Raw genomic sequence first — 18,364 nt, 5'->3', positions numbered from 1 at the left:
AAACAAGCAAAAACATTGGCGTGAGTCATTCCAAACACACATTCCTTTCTAATCATGTTGATGAAAGAATCAACAAAATAATCCAAAAAAGCATCAACAACATTAGAAACGAATGTGGAATTGGGATGCTTGCCCATGATTGTGTCTGTTCTCTCACATTATTATATTACCCAACAAAACTCTATATTTATTTGTAAATAAACAAAACTCCTTTCAACATTGATCAATTGTTCCCTTCTTGAATTCACTTGGATCAAACCTCTCTTCACACTCAGAGGTCCCTTCCAAGTACTTGGATCACATTCACATCTATCATTTAAGAAGCAATGATCCTCTAAGATAATAATTTAAAAGCAACCACAACAACAACTTTTGTTCAATACTTGAAAAAAATGAAAGATCGTTCCTTGACGAATGTGGATGAAGCAGAGGCTGACACTCCTTTGCATTTAACTCATCCTCCGAATCATCATCACCAACTGTTGCATCATCAAAACACAAATCTCACATCTCCACAGACATCGGAAAAGAATGTTCATGATTTTTTGATGGATTTACATAATGATGATAAAAGGGAATTAGAAACTGAAGATCATAAAAAACAATCCGAGCCATCATCATCATTAATTAATGCTTCTCCAACAATATCCTCATCGTCCTCTTCTTCACCATCTTCTTCATCATCAACACAACTACCACAGAATGGAAACAACATTAGTAAAAACATTAAAAATCATAGAAATGAGAATTTACCAACAGTTTCACCTCCTATCTCAGGAACTGCTACGGGACGTTCTCCCGATGCTTTTATTCAATCCAAATTTGAACAAGAACGTAATTCTATTTCTCAATTATTTTCATCATTGGATAAAAACAAAAAAGGTTTTGTAACAATTGGAGATCTGGAACAAGCTCTCAAGAAGGAAGGTCTAGACTCAAAATATAATCCAGATCTTTCATGTATTATTCAACAATTAGCGGCAACGATTGTGAATGGAATGCAAAGTGAAAAAACTTTAACCATTTCAGACATTACGGAAGAATATAGAAACTTAGAAATTGATTTTGACACATTTTACAATATCATCCAAGAGAAGGACAATATCATTAGCAGAGCACTAACTGGAAGGTTAGCTATTACTGATTGGAGAAATTTTTGTGCAGAAATTGAGAAAATTTTTGAAGAAACAAGACCCTTAACGGATGGAAATGTAGCAACCTACATTCCACAGTTAGCAGAGGTGAATCCAAATTATTACGGACTCAGTATTTGTACGGTAGATGGTCAGAGATTTTCTCTCGGAGATTGTGACGTGGATTTTACAATTCAATCTTGCTCTAAAGTATTTACCTATTGTTTAGTTTGTGAAGACATAGGAGCTGATAATGTCCATCAATATGTTGGATTTGAACCAAGCGGTGTTTCATTTAACGCCTTCACATTAGATGAACACAATAAGCCTCATAATCCAATGATTAATGCCGGTGCAATAACAGTTTGTTCCTTAGTGAAACCAGAACTGCCACCTTCAAAACGATTCACTTATATTTCCAGCAAATTTTCGAGGTTTGCTGGTGGGAGTAAGATTGGTTTTGACAATGCAACATTTTTGAGCGAGAAATCAACAGGTGATCGAAATTTTGCTCTTGCCTATTATATGGAGGAAAATAATGTGTTTCCAGAAGGAACCAATATTGAAGATACACTTGATTTATATTTTCAACAGTGCTCTATTTTAGTGAATTGCAACAGCTTAGCTACAATGGCAGCAACACTTGCAAACGGAGGTACTTGTCCTCTCACGAACGAAATCATTGTCTCTGCAGATACTGTGAAATGTGCCCTACAACTTATGGTAAGTATGGTAAGCTATTGATCATTGCTGACACCATCCTCAATCATTCATTATTTAATTCATTTGACTGCGCAAGTTATCGTGTGGAATGTATGACTTTAGTGGAAATTGGTCGTGCACTGTGGGCCTCCCAGCCAAATCAGGAGTAGCTGGAGCAATCTGTATTGTTATTCCATCAGTGATGGGAATGTGTATATTTTCACCTCGTTTAGACAAAAGAGGAAATAGTGTAAGAGGAGTTGAATTCTGCAAGCGAGCTTCCGACAAGTTTGAATGGAGCTTGTTCGATCGATTGGTTCCAAATCCTGTTTGTCACTCGCCCTGCATGGATAACTCGAACACAAGTGAAAAGGAATTAACATCAAGTTTGAATCAAGACCAAAAAACAAAACGAAAAAGAACTAGCTTTCAGCCTCTTGTCATTGAACAAAGTTCCTTAATTAAAAAACCAAAGCAATAAATACCAAAGATTGTATTTACCATAAAATTGTCACGTCAATAAAAGACGAATGTCATTTGTTTCACTTAAAATTCATCCTTTGTTGACTTGTTTGGGCTGGATGGCACACTACTGTCATCATCTCTAACAATGGTTGGAAGAGTAAGAGAGCCTGAATAAATGGTGAGCTCTTGTGACAAATCCTCAATGCCGTTAAATATTTTAAAATTGAGAGAGTCAAAACTGAAAAGAGAGAGAGACAAGGAATTACCCCTTGGCAAATGATATGAAATTGCTGGAAAGTATAGGGTCAGTTTGGTCTTCTTATTTGGATGAAGGAGTTCCTTATCTACGACGCGGAAGGAATGGATGGGCACAGCATCCACAAGTCCATTGTTTAAGCTTGTTGAAAGCTTTCGGTGTACAAGTCTTAATTGAGTATCCATGATAAGATGTATCTTGCCACTCACATGATCAAATTCCATCAAGTATGCGAAAATAACTCCATCTTTGTTGTCTCCAGAAATTTCGATATCAATTTTTGGATAGCCAGTAATTTCAATACTATTTTTCAGCGGTTCTGAAATATAGTTCAATTTTCCATTCTTCCAATTCGTATCAGACAATTTTTCTGTATATTGAGGATATTTCTCATATAAATGTGACATGATATTGAATTTCGAATGGATGACGACTTCTTCTGTCAAATTCAATTTCAATTTGTGTGAAAATTGCAAAGAATTAGAAGACTCAGCAGCAGTGACTAATTTTCCATTACCATCCAAATGGAGTGTAGTTTCTGACACTTCTTTTGGAGGCCACTCCGTTGCAGAGTGCCACTTTTCGCTTCCAGCAGTATGAAAATGAACACTTGGCTCCGTATCGATACCAGTCTCTGTATCCTTTCCGACATAATGATCAAAAAATCGCATAGCTTCGATCATGGCACTAAAACAAGGAGTTTTTCCTGTCAAGTAAGGTGATGCACATTTTCTAAATCCATGAGTGTAGGATCCCAGAATCTATTAATGCAAAATGAAAGGTCAAATGAATATGATGGTGTTGAATAATGAGCACTCTTTTTCAATATTAATTTTGCCCTTCAAAATTAGACTTACCAATTTGTTCTTGTTATTTTTCATTGTATAAAATCTTTTCACAACAGAATTTTGAATTGTACCATCATAAAATCCACCAAACATGATCATTGGAATTTGTCGTTTTGTTGCATTAATTACTCTAAAATTACTATCTCTTTCCATAATATAAGTAAATGTTGAAGCTTTCACCTCCTTGTCAATACCTTCTTCGATCAATGGCATTAAATCGAGCATGTTCGTAGATCCTTTGTGGTCTTCCAAAGCACGACGATAAGACACTACATCATTATTGACCTTTTCAACTCCATCAATCATGAGCTTTCCCAACCATACGAAGAATTTCTCTCTCCACGTGACTGGCTCACAACCTTTGCAAGCCTTGTATCGATCAGGTAAGCCACCACTTTCAAGATTTTTGGTCGATTTCAAATATGCGTCCAAGAAGGCATACTTTGATATTATTCATCATATGTGATCATGTCGGAATGTTACCATTCCATTTTTGGTTAAATTTCATTAATGTTGAATGTTTCAGCATCATTGTCATCATCCATTCAATATGCATTTTGTCATTTAAATTATTTCATTTGAATTTAAATCAATGTATCATTCATTTGTTCCATCCAATTCGCACACACACATTCATGTCATTCCTTTCGTACTCAAAATTTCAATTTCAAACACACACTCACCTGATACAATCCACCCGGATACAACACATCCCGATACATATCAAAAGGGGAACTAATGGTTGCAACTGCAACCAATGCTTCATGATTCAATGACATCATAAAATCTGTTGCCATTCCGTCATACGAAATTCCAACACTCACAACTTTTCCATTACTAAATCTCTGCTGAACAATCCAATCCAACAATTCCCGATAGTCTTCAACTTCTTCATGATGAAAATCATACAAACGTTTTCCAAAGCTAGCTCCAGTTCCTCTCGTATCACATGAAACCACCGCATAGCCTCTTGCGTTATAGGTTTTAAAAGGAATTCCTCTCGAGCTTATTCTCTCACCAAACAAGAGAGAAAAGGGCCACCGAATTCTATGAGATCTTCCATATCGGGTTACATGAAAGAGGGTTGGTAATCGATGATTTTCATTGAGAGCTCGGAACGGAATGTACAGATCACAGGCAATCTTGACTTGATCTCTCATGGTAATGTAGGTACTGGATTCAACAGTGCCATCCGATTCATAGGGAAATTTAGGATGATACGGAATGGATCTAAAGGTTGGACAGTCATTAAGAGATGATGGAGTTGTTATTGTAGGTGATGATGATGATGAGGAGGAGGCTACTCCCACAAGAAGGAGAAATAGGAGAAGAATCATCATGGGACACCATAACACTGATCGGTGGTGGTTTTCAATTCCAAAATAATGCATTTTTTGAAGGTTCTTTTGCTGATGAATTTGAATACAAATAAATCAATAAGGAGGGAGGACGCGCACATTAGGAAAATTGGGATGAACTGATTTCTATTCTGTACGTATAGCTTGTGCTTTCAATACCTTCCGAAAGAATAATTGTAAGGATCAGAATAGATCTGAAAGAGAACATGAGGTTTAAGGGAGTGTGTTATTCGCTAAGATCTGACGACGTGACGACGGACAATGAGATACCTTATTTCTTGGGAATCAAGTTCAGTGACAGCACCTTTTGTGAGCAAGTCTCTTTGGCTTTCTGTCAAATGTCACAAATCAAAAAAATTCACAGAGAGCCACATCATCACCACAAGCTCTCATCAAATTTTTTATCAGAGTTTTTTCTTCATCAGTAACACTCATCACCAGTTATTGTTGTTGTTGTTGTTGATCCCAACATTAAACACAATTTTCACTCACTTGAGCTCACTGAGAGAATAATTGACATCAACACTCCAAATACTTCTCTCTCGATATTGATCATTTTCCACCACCACCAACAACAACAACATTATCATCATTTCCATCACCAACCTATCACCATCATCATCATCACTATAAAAAATGGATAACAAACTAGTCATTCGTACCTACTTTGTCGATGACTCATTCAAAACTCTTGCCGTTGCTCCAACCATCAGTGCTCGTGAACTTTCAATTGTGGTGGCCGAGAAGATTGAACTCGAACAACGAGAAACGTTCGCGCTCTTCTTTTATAAAAACGGTGAATGCCGATGTCTCGATGATGATGAACAGCCATGCAAATTGATGGTCTACGAGACTGTTGGATCCGATGCTGATTTTCAGAAATATGTCAATGATAAAGCGGAATGGGAAAAGCTGAAGAAGGATTGGGAGAAGGATTCGAAATTGGTTTTCAAGAGAAGAGTCTTCCTGAAACATAAAGCAATTCCACGTGAACAAGAAAAGTTTTTGAATTACAGTTATATACAAGCTGTTGCTGATGTGAGAGATGGAACATATCCTTGCTCCCAATCTGCTGCCATTGAATTGGCTGGCTTGCAAATGCAAGTCACTTTTGGTGATCACAACAAGAAGAAACACACAGCTGGATTCTTGAAGGATAAAATCGGACGTTTCATTCCAGCTCCATTACTTCAATCAAATCGTAAATTAGAAGATTGGGAAAGAGATGTCTTTCAAGAACACGCTCGTCTCATTGGTTTAAAGAAAGAAGATGCCATGCTTCACTATCTCAATTATGTTCGTAATTGGAGTTTTTACGGAAGTACTTTTTGGACTGTACAAACTGTGAACAAGGATCAAGCAAATTTACCTGATCAAGTTATTCTTGCTGTCAACTCGAATGGCATTCAATTGTTGAAGTTAGGAACAAAAGAACCAATTCTCACACAACGTTATGCTGATATTTACTCGTGGGCCTATAAGAGAAATGCTTTTGCTTTTGTTTCAGGAGTGTTGAGCAAACAGAAATTCCAATTTGCAACTCCTCACGGTCGTGACATTAGTCGTACACTTCAGGCCTATGTTGAGATTTTATTGGATGAAAGAAAGAAGGACAACAAGACCTATCAATCGACAAATATGTAAATTATATTGAAAACTCTTTTATACTTACCGAACTCACTATTGATTGAAATTAAATTATTATGATAATAACATTCTATTTATTGGACTTGTTGTGTGTGTTTGTTCCAAGCCCCGGAGAAGGATATCGGCCGTTAAAATTTTTTCCCGCCATTCAAATTCACACTCAAAAAAAAATCAAAAAATTGAAATTTCTAGTGATGATCGGTCCACAACCCTTTGCTTCCGTGTTGAACAAACGACCTCTGAATCAAATCATTGGCCCAACAACGGCAACATCAACTTCTAGCGTTTCCCAACAACATCAACAACAAACGAAAAAGAGAAAGCCAAATTCTCAACCGGGCATATCATCAGCATCTGCCAACAATAGCAATGCGAGCAATAACAATGGTGTCGGAGCTTGTGGAGGCTCCTCATCGCTCTCTGGAAGTGCCAGCAGCCGAATAACACTTGAGAAGATCATTGGACTTACCACCGATTCCAACACTAAACTTTCCATTCACCCCCAAACAAAATATGTTGCATACTGTGCTGCCAATGTTGTCGTATGCTACAATCCGAGAAAAAACAAGCAATACCAATTCTTACAAAATACTTCACCCAATAAGCCCTTTTCATGTTTGCAATTTTCAAAAAACGGAAAACTTTTAGCTGCTGGAGAACGAGGTTCAAAACCATCCATAGTAGTGTGGGATGTTTTGAGTGGAAAAAAGATTATTGAGCTCAAAAAAGATGGTCATCAGTACGGAGTTTCATGTTTGGCTTTTTCAAACGATGCTAAATATTTAGTGAGTGTGGGAGATGAGCATGACGGAACCATCAAATTATGGGATCTTTCTTCAAATCCAAACTCAAGTGGATTGGGTTCATCTCTTTCGAATGGTTCCTCAACAAGTAATAACAACAACAACAGCAATAATACAAGAGGGACGCTCATACATACGATTAAAAACATCAGGAAGGTAAGTTATTGTGAGATATTCTCATGATTAATAATCGAATTGACACATTCATATCGTAGACTTCTGATGTTGCATTTTCTCATGATGGAACATTCTTCGTGACAGTTGGAGACAAATTTGTAAAGTATCATCATATTGATCCTCAAACAACAAATGGAACTATTGAGCTTAAATCTTCTAGGTGTATACTAGGCAATTTTAAAGAAGCGAATTTTGTGAGTGTAGATATTGCTAAGGCAAAAGATGGTACTCTTGGAATTTATACTGTCAATTCTGATGGAATTTTATGCATGCTAAATGAGAATAGACAGATAACCAAATGGCTTGACATGAAGGTGAAATCTGCATTTTCCATCAGTGTTAATGAGGACATTATTTGCTGCGGCTGCTCCAACGGCATAGTTCGACTTTTCGAGCCATCAACCTTAAAATTTAAGTGTACTCTACCCAAGCCTCCAAAACTTGCAAACATGACCTCATCAATTGCTGATGTTGATTGTGTTGCATGTCGATTGCTAGACTCAAGACAGGTCGTTACCATTTACAGTGACAGAAGTTTTTTCATTTGGGATATCAGCAATTTACAACGTATTGCCAAGTACAGAAGTTTCTTATGCCACAGTGACTCTATATGGGATATTGATCTCTTTCCAGAAAGCAATGAAAACTTACCTCCAGGCTCTTTCATTACATGTTCTAGTGATAATACAGCAAGAATTTGGAATGTTGAGGCGAGTAGTACTCTTCACGTGAGCGAAAAGATTGAGAGAGGAGAGTCCTTCATTTCAAAGAATGTATTTTGCAAAGATCTTCTACATGTCATTGAGGATAAACCTTCAAATCCAAACGGAGAACAGGGTATACGAAGTGTTAAGTTTTCCTCCTCAGGAGATCATATTGCTTGCGGAACCAAACAAGGGTTAATCAAATTATATCAAGTTTCTAGTTTTCATAACGAGTTTGCTGAGGTTGCTCACGAAGCCGAGATTTTATCAATAGATTTTAGCACAAATCCAAAGGATCCCTCTGATTTATTGTTTGCCACAAGCAGCCGTGACAGACTCATTCATGTCTTTCAATTTAAGAATGCAGACTTTAAGCTAGTTACTTCGTTGGACGATCATACTGCATCGGTCACTTCCATTAAATTTGCAAAGGATCAAAGCGGTGAAAGATATCTAGTGAGTTGTAGCGCCGACAAGTCTATTGTGTTTCGAAAGATTGAGTTGGACCAAAATGGAGAATACAGCTTCAAAAGATATCAGAATTGTCAGTGCAATGGAACAATTTTTGATTTAGATATCAGTCACCACAATGAAATTGTTACTGTTGGTCAAGATAAGAAAATTAATGTCTGGGAGCTTGATAAATGTAAGGCCAAACAAAGCTATAAGGTGGACACAAAATCAATGCAAGATACATACTCTCCATCTTCGGAGCCCATTCGAGTATCATTCGATTACTCTGGAGAATTTGTGGTGGTAAGCTCAGCAGACAAATTTATCAGACTGTACAATTTAAGCAATGGTGAATGCATTGCTCGCGTGAGTGGTCATTCTGAAATTATTACCGGCGTAAAGCTTTCTAAGGATTCAAGACGCATTATCTCAGTATCAGGTGATGGATGCATCTTTATTTGGAGATTGGCTCCAAATATTGTCAAGCTATTGAACAAGAACAGACCACCAGAAACCTTAAAAACAAGATCATCGCTCTTGGAGACACCAAAATCCAACACGAATATGGTGGAATTGACAGTTCGTGATACTCTTCTGCCTTCGTGGGCCAAGCAGAAAAAGCTCACCAGCAATAATGCAGAGGATATGCAGCACACTCCTACCACCATCAACAATGGATCCATTCCATCCACAAGCAAATGGTTAGCTTCTTCCACAGAGAAAGAGTTCAAACTTTCCTCAATGGAAGAAATGGATTTGATGAATGACGACACTGAAGAAAATGCCGAGGAAGAGGTGGTCTACTTCACCTCTCTCGAACAGCCTCCAGACTTTTTAGTGAGTGCCGAGAATAAGGTTTCAACTGCAATACCAACGGACGTTGAGGAAGACGAGGATAAAACAACAACAATTAAGCTTGATCCTCCTCCTGTAGAGCCAGCCAAAGAAGATTTCCTTATCAAAAATTATGAAAGTCTTGCAAGACCAATGTCCTTCGATCCAAATGAAATACATGACGGAAGAATCAGTGTAACTTCTCAATTCTTGAGAAAGGCTATTGGTAAGAAGAACAAGTCTCCAAAAAAGCAGCTACCACCTCAATCACAGCAACACAACCATGTGATGAACTCCAAAGAACTACCTCAACAACATCAAACTCCAATTACTTCAAATCCTAATTTGCAATCACAACAAACAAATTCCGTCCCTTCTTGTTCCGCATCAGCACCAGGTAGCAGTAATGGCACCATCACATCATCGAACACTGCTGTCTCGAATACTACAGAGCCAAATAATAATCACAACAATTCCAAGCTGAACCTGACCGATCACTCCATTCCTCAATTATCAGAAATCCCATTGTCACTCATTTTGAAAATTAACCAAATTTCTCACTCATTCACTCAAGCTCTTTCCATCATTGATCAATTAGAGAATGCCGAGAACAAGGATACTGAAATTGCCACCAAATCCAAACAAGCCTTAGAAAAGTTGCTACAAAATATGAGTAGCACTTTTGCATCGAGAGCATGGCAAGTGAACATGCCTTCTACTCAAGACGTGTTGCAAAAATACTCGGATATGTTAATAGAAATGGTCAAAGAGAAGCTTGGAAAGCAGTGAAACCACCTGAAATGTTGAATGTCATGCATGTGAGTCCTGCAAGACAATGATTCGAATGTGCAGTAAGAAGGCAAAGACCTTCACCACACTAAAAAAATGCCAAAATTAGATCGAGAAAAGGAGAGAACAGAATTTTTGAAACGACATGGTCTTCTTGATGAGAGTGATGCGAACCAACCAATTAATGGTGACATCAAGAAAATTTCCAAATCCGAATATCAAAATGATATGCAAATATTAAAAAAACATTATCAATTTGTTCGACCATCATCGGAACAAGCGGATGAAAACGATGATCCCGACGAGGCGTATGGCAAAACTTTAGCAAAAGAGTATGAAAGTAAATTATTTAGAGATTATGCAGTTGCGGATTTGAGTAAATACAAGGAAGGAAAGCTCGGGTTGAGATGGAGGAATGAAAAAGAAGTACTCGACGGAAAAGGAGACTCTGTTTGTGGAAATGTGGCGTGCAGTGCTACTAATGACTTGGAAAGTTCTCTCCTCAATTTTTCGTACCGAGAACACAACATTCCCAAACAATGTTTGGTGAAGGTGTGCCTATGTCCACCATGCTATCGAAAATTAAACAAAATTCACAAGAAAAGAAAAAAAGAAGAAAAGAAGTTACTGAAAGAGGAACAAAAAAAGAAGTTAAAAAAGGAATTGAAATTGTTGACGAAAATATATGAAAGAGAGAAGAAAGCTCAAGAGGAGTAGAACGATTCCAAATAATATTGCTCCCATTGTGGTGGAGATTGACTACCCCATTGTGATGGTTTTGGAATTGATTGCCATTTCGACTTACAGCCTCGACTCAACGTGTTCTTCAATCTCCAAAAAAATGGCTGACAACTTCCCGACACTCGTTCAAAAAGCGATCGATTTGTTTGATAACGAACGATTGTTGGAGGCCTATCATCTACTCATTGATAATGAAATTAATGTTGTTCGTACGGTGGATGATGAGAGTAGTAACAATAAATCAGTATTGCCCTCGGATATTACTCAAAAATTACAACAAATTATTCAGGATGGAAAATTGGCAGAGCAAGTGATGAGAGAATTCAATTCCGATGATGGGTGGAAATTGTGTGTAGAGAAAGATAAGATGCAAAGTTTTTACAAGGATAATGGAAGAGGAATGCATGCCGTTAAAGTTCAAGGATATATCTCAGCCCCGATTTTTCAAGTGTTATCCATATTTTACGAAGGTTCGTTTTTTAGAGAAAATATGGACCTAATTGTTGAATCGAATTATTATTACGCAATAATTACGATCATTTGGTTGAACATTGTGACGATGTCACTTTTTCGATTTTAATAACGCAAACAATTGTTTTGTGATTTAGTGGACTTGTACAAGTCATGGGTGCCTCAAATGAGAGAATCTTTAATAATTCACAAATTAGCCAAGTACAGATTTCTGGCATATTTTTCGTTTGATTTACCATGGCCATTTAGCCCAAGAGACTTAATCTCGTATGCTTTTGCGGTTGACAAGCTTGAAAAAGACGGCTCAATCATGGTTGTGGTTAAGGGTGTGACATCAGAGTCATTGCCACAACACAAAGACGTCATTTCCAAGTATGAAAACCCTAATAATGTGTGTTCAGAGTGCGAATATTCTGGTTTTCTCGTAAAATATATTTCTCCAGGTATGTTTTCTAGCATGCAAAATTATTGTGACACATTGTTACGATCATTCGTCCAGAGGAGACCTATGTACAAATAGTGGGAAGTGTTGATCCAAAATTATCCTATGTTCCTTATTGGTTCATTAACATGGTGACAGATAATGCATCGTATTTGAGCATGTCGGTAAGTTCAGCAATAGAATGTCCCTAGCGCTCAACTCTTCACAATAAATTCAATAGAAATTACGAAACGTTTCAGCAAAAGTTCCTCATTCAGAATATCAAAAACGAATCGACGTAAATGATGCAATTTATGGAGACATTAAGAGAAGGCTCGAATCCCATCTCCAATAAACCCAATCTCCATGCTTAATTCGGTACGTGGTGCTAATTTTTAAACCATTAATGTGAGAAGCATTAGTAGTGTAACGGTATCATACCAGCCTTCCAAGCTGGTGACCCGGGTTCGACTCCCGGCTAATGCAAAACTTTTTATTTCGACCTTAATTAAAAGTAGCTTCGAATTAATCTTTTTAAGCAATCGAGATGATTAATTGTGTGGAAATATGGAGTATTTGTTTGAAGATGTGAGGTCTGAAATTTGAGAAAAACCGAAAGCCATCAAAGTACTCAAACCTGAATAATGGACTTGATCTATACTGCTTAATCACACAACTCCAAAAAACAAGTGTATGGATAGAGTTATGATTTATTTACAAAAAGAGAGGATTAAAATACAAGCATGTTTCGAAACAGACGGAAACAAAGGCACGATGGTCATCCAAAATCCCACTTTCATTTCCAATCGTGTTGATGATACCTTCGTTTTGATCAACATGTGCTTTGATCAACATGATTGAAAAGAAATGGGAATATGTGTTGTTGTGGTTGTTGTTGAATGACCAATGCCAATGTTTCTGTTTGTTTGAGTAGCTACTGAGGACATTTGCAAAACATGATCACGAAGAAGGTTCATATCCATCAGCATTAAGGTCTTCCGAGTGTAATCACTCTTGAGGGTTGATTAATTCTTAGAAGAAGAAGAAGACGTATTGGAATTTGTCACTTCAGATTGTGTTGGAAGTATGTGTTCCAATGGTTTGACGATTAGGTCTGACAATGTATTCAAACACAAACAACGTGTTGAAATTGTCAAGTACTGTTGTGAAGAATTTTCTTGAACTAGAATCAAACTTCTCACATTCTCTGTTTTGCCTTTCTGACAGTACAACATGTGATATTCAGAACAACCTTCTATCTTGATATAGATGGAATACTTGTGTACGTTCACATCAAAATGATTCAAAAGTAAACCTTGCATTGAAGTGACTGAATGACGAGAAGAACAGTGAATCACTTGTGGTTTTAAAGTCAATGGTGTCAATTGTCTCTCATCAAAGGCTTTGCCATGGGTTAATTTAGGGCCTTTAAAGTAATGAATGATGAGTTTGAATGATTCAGAAGAGGATGATGATGCTTTTGAGTGGCGATTGCTTATTCTTTCAAAGACCACATAAGATGTCGAAACAATCTTTGGAGGATAATGAAACTCCAGCTTTTTACGAATGTCCAGCCATCTCTTTGCGAATTTCTGATCCGTTTCACTTGAAGATTCAGAGGTTTGTGTTGTTGTTGCTGTGTTGTTTTCCTTTCTGTTCTCAATAAAAGATTTATCAGAAGAAACAGCAACAAGATGACTCGAGTTACCATTCAATACATCGATCGAGGTCTTCAAAGATTGCTCACTAGTGTTGTTGTTGACTTTTGGTGCAGGATTTAGTGTTGTAGAAGGAAGAAGAGAAGAGTAACTATGTGATTCAACATGGCCATCCATGTTGTTGCTACTGGCATTGTTTTTTCCTTGACCTGTTGTGGTAGTCATGACATGAAGCAAATTGAGAGAGTTCTGTCTCTTGGAGAGTTCACTTTTCAGGCTCTCGTGAGGGTTTCTTGTCCTTTGGAGAGTTCACTTTTCAGAGACTTGTTCTTCTTTGTCTGTCTGGAGTTTGTTGCTTGAAGAGGTTGTCCCTTCTTCTTGTTCTTCTTTCTTGATGATTGCTTCTCGCAACGACGACTACTACTACTACCACTATGAATGTAAATACCTTCTTGAGGAGTCACTGAATTAGCAATCACCAATGAAGAAGACGAATACGCACAAGAAGAAGAAGAAGGACAAGTTGTTGTTGTTGGTGGTGGTGGTAACTGTTGAATCCAAGCACCAAGTTCGTGGAAAGAAGGAACAGATTCTTCCTCCTCCTTGTTTCTTCTCAAATCTGTTGAAGAATCTTCAAAGGTCTCATCACCATGATCGAGAAACGTCATGTTGGGATCATCAGCAGGTTCAATTATTTTGAAAGATACAAGATCAGCAGATTGTTGTTGTGATTGAGGGGATTCATGAAACGAATCTGCAAAGTCATTCATATCCTTGCATGAAGAAGTAGAAGTGGTATTATTATTATTACTAATTGAAGTAGAATCGTTAGTAATATTAGTTGAAGAGAATGATGAGAAAAAACTCTGAGATGAGCTTTCAGCAAAGAGCGAGTCATTACTATTGGAGAAATCCAATGATGGGCTGTACATGATGAAGAAGTAAATTAAAAGTATAGAGAAGAAGCAAATTAAGAGTATTGTTATGAGTACAGCTGAGTCACTTAATGTGTTTTTTTTGTGGGTTTGTTTTTGAATATCTTGAAATTTCAGTGTTTTTATTTTTGTTCCTCTCAACCCAGAAAAGTGACAGGTCTGTTTCGATATCGAAACAAAAGGATTGGCCGAAAACTTTACAATTTCGTTAAAACTTGGTATGAACTTCCCAACGCCCACTTGTACAAATTCCCAACGTTGTTTAAGATATTCCTTGTTTTGAATTACTGCTACTACTAGGTATGTAAAAAAATAACGGAAATACCTGCAGCAAAACAAAGACATCCACTGGATTCTGGGAGAATAGATTTTGGAATGTGAAGTTGATCATGTGTCAGCTATGGATGAATAATGGAGTACAATTTTAAATATTGTTGTCGTTTATTTACAAATGTATATATACAAGGAGGATAAAAACACATGATGGGAAACAGACAAAAATATCGGTAAGTTGGTCATCCAAAATCCCACTTTCGTTTCCAATCGTGTTGGTGATTCATTCGATGGTATCAACATTGTTGGAAAAGAATGGGAATGTTGTTGTTGTTGTTGTTGAATGAACCATACCAATGTTTCTGTTTGTTTCTTATCAAACAATCTTCAAGCTGAAGATAACCATGTGAAACATGTCACCTAAGAGGGCTCAGTATCCATGCATCTAAAGGTCTTCCGAGTGTAATCACTCTTGAGGGTTGATTAATTCTTAGAAGAAGAAGACGACGTATTGGAATTTGTCACTTTAGATTGTTTTGGGTGTTCGTGTCTTTTTGGTTTAGTTGTGATTTTGGACAATGCGTTCAAACACAAGGCATGAGTGGAAACAACCAAAGATGGCTCTTCTCCTTGTTGAGAAGAGTTGGATTCTAGATGAACTCGAATCAAACTTCTCGCTTCTTCTCCTTCAACCTTTGTTCTTTTAGCCTTGGTTACCTGCGTCCTTTGTTTTCGTTCTTTTGTGTCCTCTTTCTTTTCTTTACCCTTTTGACAAAGCAACATGTGATAGTAAGGACATCCTACAATTTGGATATAGATGGAATACTTGTGTACATTCACTTTAAAGTGATTTTCAAGTAAACCTTTCAGTGTCGTCACCACACCTGATCTGATTCACTTGTAGCAACTGTTCACGAATGGTTGGCCATTTCTCTGCGAATTCCTTCTTGCAGTACTCCTCATGGGTTTTCGAGTTGGTCTTCTTGGAGTTTGAAGAAGGAGAGCATTCCTCCTTGGTTCTCTTCTTTCCACGATGTTTATCATCCACACAGGGTGGTGAATGATAATTTGGACAAGAATCAGCTTCAGAGGTGTTGGATGTTTCTTCTTCCTCGTTTCTGACTGAATCTTCAGGAATAGCATCAGCAGTAAAGATATCAATGATACTTTGACCGATATCGGTGAAGGAGGCCTCCTCATCATTCATTGATGACTGTCCAATGAGAGGATGATGTTGTGTAGAAGAGTGATTGGTTGCACTGATATCATCATTAGAAGATGAGGTCTCATCTTCATCAATATTCATTGGGCTTGTACATGATAATACATCTTCCTCCCAAAGAGCAGAAGTGGGAAGGTACAAGTTAATGAAAGGAAAATTGTCTGCGTTCAATTGCATGGTGAGGTGTTGTGTATTTTTTTTGATCTTAGATGATAATTTTGACAAGTGATGTCTGGTAATCGATTTAGAGAATTCCTTTCGCTCAAAACCAACTTGCTTAAAAAGTACGGAGCTCTTTGCTGGGAAATTAAAAAAACTAAAGGGACTACCCAGCAAAGAAGGGCTTTGAAATGAATTACTGATGAATCATTTCAATTTAGATATATCAATCACCAATACACATAAAACAAATAATGAAAAGTTTGGAACATATTCGTCATTGTACTCCCCTTCCCAATGCTGTTCTTCTTCTCCGTGTAAAAGTAAATCCACGTATTTCATCCCAATGCATACTCCCTCGTAATGTTTCAAAATATCACTCACTGTTTTAAATTTGCCTTCATCCAACTGACCTTCCAAACTAGCTGAAAAACTGAGCTGAAACCCAGTGTTTTTACATTTCTCCAGCATTTCATCTGTCACAGAAAGCAATTCAAAATTAAATAGATCGGATCCTGATTCCATGATGGAGTGAGACTCGTGTATAAATTGAATGTTCCTAATAGAAATTGCTTGTTCACCAAATGCTTGTACACATAATTCATACAAGTGCCGATCTTGTCCAATCAGAAAGTTATTCGAATCGTAGTGATATTTCAGTGGCAGTACCTCATACTTGTTGGAAAGATATGTCCCAATTTGAGGGGCAATCCATTGATGGAAATAGTATTGTTCTGATGAGATTTTAGAACCTTGTGAGAATTTCCCACGATTGGCTTTCATTATTTCTTGCAATGAATCTTGTTCAAACAAGTTTGGAGAGAACTTTTCTTTCTTAGTTTTGATCTTTTCCAAAATTTTTAGAAATTGTAACCTCCATTCGAGCATTTGTAGTTTCTCCTCAAGGTCTGACTTTAGTAAGAGTGAGATGGAAGATAATTCTTTTGAAGTGAGCATGTTCGAAGCATGCATGTGCCCGGAAGAAATGGTCAAAATTGGATCAAACGGAGGTAGGAGGCCCCAAAATTTGAATTCTAAATCAATACTGTCCTTTAAAGAAGGATCCATGATGGCGTTTGGAAGGATATCATTTCTCAGTACTGGAATAACGTATGTTTTGAATATTTGTGGATTTCTTTCTGGAAATTCAAATAGTTTTAAACCTGAACCTGGGTCATTTTTGATACCATTAGTCATTGGTGAGGCAAGCATGGTATTTAAAATGCAATTAGGATGATCTTTTAGCATGTCGCTTGTCAATTTGAATTCTTCGTCCCCTACTCTCAACAAAATATCTTCCTTGAGAGAAATTTCAATTGATGATGCATTAGAGTTAGTTGTTTCATAATTATCATTCTTCTTAAATAGAACAACAGATTTCAAAATGTACTTGGTACCGTTGAGCACTTCCATAGCTTCGTGGTCTAATTGATGAAGGAAGAATGCAGCTTTTCCTGGGGAGGGATGAATGTCTACACCCTCCTTACATGTAGGTCCATAAACTAGGGTTTGACCTCCTTCGAAATCTTGATGATCGCTCTCCTCATTTCCGTTCAAATAAATTAATACTGTCACAAAGCTCTTTAAATCATTCACGCTCCGACCCGAGTCTTTGTGCCTTTCAAAAAAGTTACCCTTCATGTATCTATAGCATTTCCAATTGGAATCGATACAATCAGGAATAAATTTTGCAGAGGCTCCATCAAACATATCGTTCAATGTCTTTTCTCCAATCTTGAACACATGCTGTGCCAATTTCTCATCTTCAAATTCAAATTGATCACTAGTCCTCACGGAATCGTAATCCACATTGCTTTTAGAGATGGATAGTCCAACTTTGCTTTTTGACCACGTGTGTTCTTTCGCCTTCCGGATGTATTCCTGTGTTTCTAAAGGTGAAAGAACATGATCTATCGTAAAAAGTCCCTCCATGATCACATTTACGGAAGGAGAATTCGTGAGTAGTGATTGATCATCCGAGCTTGATTCAGCATTGGAATTATTTTCTTCATCGGATGATAGAGTTGGTTTGTGTTTTTTCGTGGGAGAGAGCATTTGAATTGGAAAAGACAAAATTTTTCTAAAGATTTTGTAATTCAAAGATTCTTATCAACTGGATTTTTCGCTGGAGTGAGCTCACCCGAGATTCGCTTGGATAATGGACTAGGATAATTATTATTATTCGGCGAAAGAACTTTTCCTCATCGAAACTGGCTTCTCGTTATCCAAAAACTGCCTTGTGCATAAGAGAATGGTGTTGTAAAAGGACATTGCTTTCAATAACATTCGAAAAGTTTTAACTCTAGATCCAAAAA

General features: G+C 37.3%; 10 protein-coding genes across 10 annotated transcripts; 5 read left to right on the top strand and 5 right to left on the bottom strand.

Moving 5' to 3' along the window:
• Positions 1-392: 392 nt before the first annotated feature.
• Positions 393-2,316, top strand: FDP41_011953 (uncharacterized protein; the record flags this gene model as incomplete). Its single annotated transcript, XM_044702419.1, has 2 exons — positions 393-1,856; positions 1,933-2,316. The coding sequence occupies 2 exons, from the start codon at positions 393-395 to the stop codon at positions 2,314-2,316; spliced, it is 1,848 nt and encodes a 615-aa protein (XP_044566805.1).
• A 65-nt stretch (positions 2,317-2,381) lies between these two features.
• FDP41_011952 (uncharacterized protein) lies at positions 2,382-4,795 on the bottom strand (the record flags this gene model as incomplete). The annotated part of the gene is made up of 3 exons (XM_044702418.1): positions 2,382-3,317; positions 3,414-3,845; positions 4,088-4,795. 3 exons carry the CDS (start codon positions 4,793-4,795, stop codon positions 2,382-2,384), a joined length of 2,076 nt encoding a protein of 691 aa, XP_044566804.1.
• Positions 4,796-5,398: 603 nt separating this feature from the next.
• Positions 5,399-6,406, top strand: FDP41_011951 (uncharacterized protein; the record flags this gene model as incomplete). Its single annotated transcript, XM_044702417.1, has 1 exon — positions 5,399-6,406. One exon carries the CDS (start codon positions 5,399-5,401, stop codon positions 6,404-6,406), a length of 1,008 nt encoding a protein of 335 aa, XP_044566803.1.
• Positions 6,407-6,603: 197 nt separating this feature from the next.
• FDP41_011950 (uncharacterized protein) lies at positions 6,604-10,169 on the top strand (the record flags this gene model as incomplete). The annotated part of the gene is made up of 2 exons (XM_044702416.1): positions 6,604-7,368; positions 7,428-10,169. 2 exons carry the CDS (start codon positions 6,604-6,606, stop codon positions 10,167-10,169), a joined length of 3,507 nt encoding a protein of 1,168 aa, XP_044566802.1.
• A 96-nt stretch (positions 10,170-10,265) lies between these two features.
• On the top strand, positions 10,266-10,886 carry FDP41_011949 (uncharacterized protein; the record flags this gene model as incomplete). Its single annotated transcript, XM_044702414.1, has 1 exon — positions 10,266-10,886. One exon carries the CDS (start codon positions 10,266-10,268, stop codon positions 10,884-10,886), a length of 621 nt encoding a protein of 206 aa, XP_044566801.1.
• Positions 10,887-11,010: 124 nt separating this feature from the next.
• FDP41_011948 (uncharacterized protein) lies at positions 11,011-12,157 on the top strand (the record flags this gene model as incomplete). The annotated part of the gene is made up of 4 exons (XM_044702413.1): positions 11,011-11,380; positions 11,519-11,824; positions 11,881-11,987; positions 12,044-12,157. 4 exons carry the CDS (start codon positions 11,011-11,013, stop codon positions 12,155-12,157), a joined length of 897 nt encoding a protein of 298 aa, XP_044566800.1.
• A 670-nt stretch (positions 12,158-12,827) lies between these two features.
• On the bottom strand, positions 12,828-13,685 carry FDP41_011947 (uncharacterized protein; the record flags this gene model as incomplete). Its single annotated transcript, XM_044702412.1, has 1 exon — positions 12,828-13,685. The coding sequence occupies one exon, from the start codon at positions 13,683-13,685 to the stop codon at positions 12,828-12,830; it is 858 nt and encodes a 285-aa protein (XP_044566799.1).
• A 47-nt stretch (positions 13,686-13,732) lies between these two features.
• On the bottom strand, positions 13,733-14,392 carry FDP41_011946 (uncharacterized protein; the record flags this gene model as incomplete). Its single annotated transcript, XM_044702411.1, has 1 exon — positions 13,733-14,392. One exon carries the CDS (start codon positions 14,390-14,392, stop codon positions 13,733-13,735), a length of 660 nt encoding a protein of 219 aa, XP_044566798.1.
• Positions 14,393-15,151: 759 nt separating this feature from the next.
• Positions 15,152-16,067, bottom strand: FDP41_011945 (uncharacterized protein; the record flags this gene model as incomplete). The annotated part of the gene is made up of 2 exons (XM_044702410.1): positions 15,152-15,433; positions 15,567-16,067. The coding sequence occupies 2 exons, from the start codon at positions 16,065-16,067 to the stop codon at positions 15,152-15,154; spliced, it is 783 nt and encodes a 260-aa protein (XP_044566797.1).
• A 189-nt stretch (positions 16,068-16,256) lies between these two features.
• FDP41_011944 (uncharacterized protein) lies at positions 16,257-18,104 on the bottom strand (the record flags this gene model as incomplete). The annotated part of the gene is made up of 1 exon (XM_044702409.1): positions 16,257-18,104. One exon carries the CDS (start codon positions 18,102-18,104, stop codon positions 16,257-16,259), a length of 1,848 nt encoding a protein of 615 aa, XP_044566796.1.
• Positions 18,105-18,364: the final 260 nt, after the last annotated feature.

Source organism: Naegleria fowleri (assembly GCF_008403515.1).
Source record: "Naegleria fowleri strain ATCC 30894 chromosome Unknown tig12, whole genome shotgun sequence".
Lineage (NCBI taxonomy): Eukaryota > Heterolobosea > Eutetramitea > Acrasida > Naegleriidae > Naegleria > Naegleria fowleri.
Note: the sequence above shows the minus strand (reverse complement) of the source record. Positions and strands in the feature narration are given on the sequence as shown.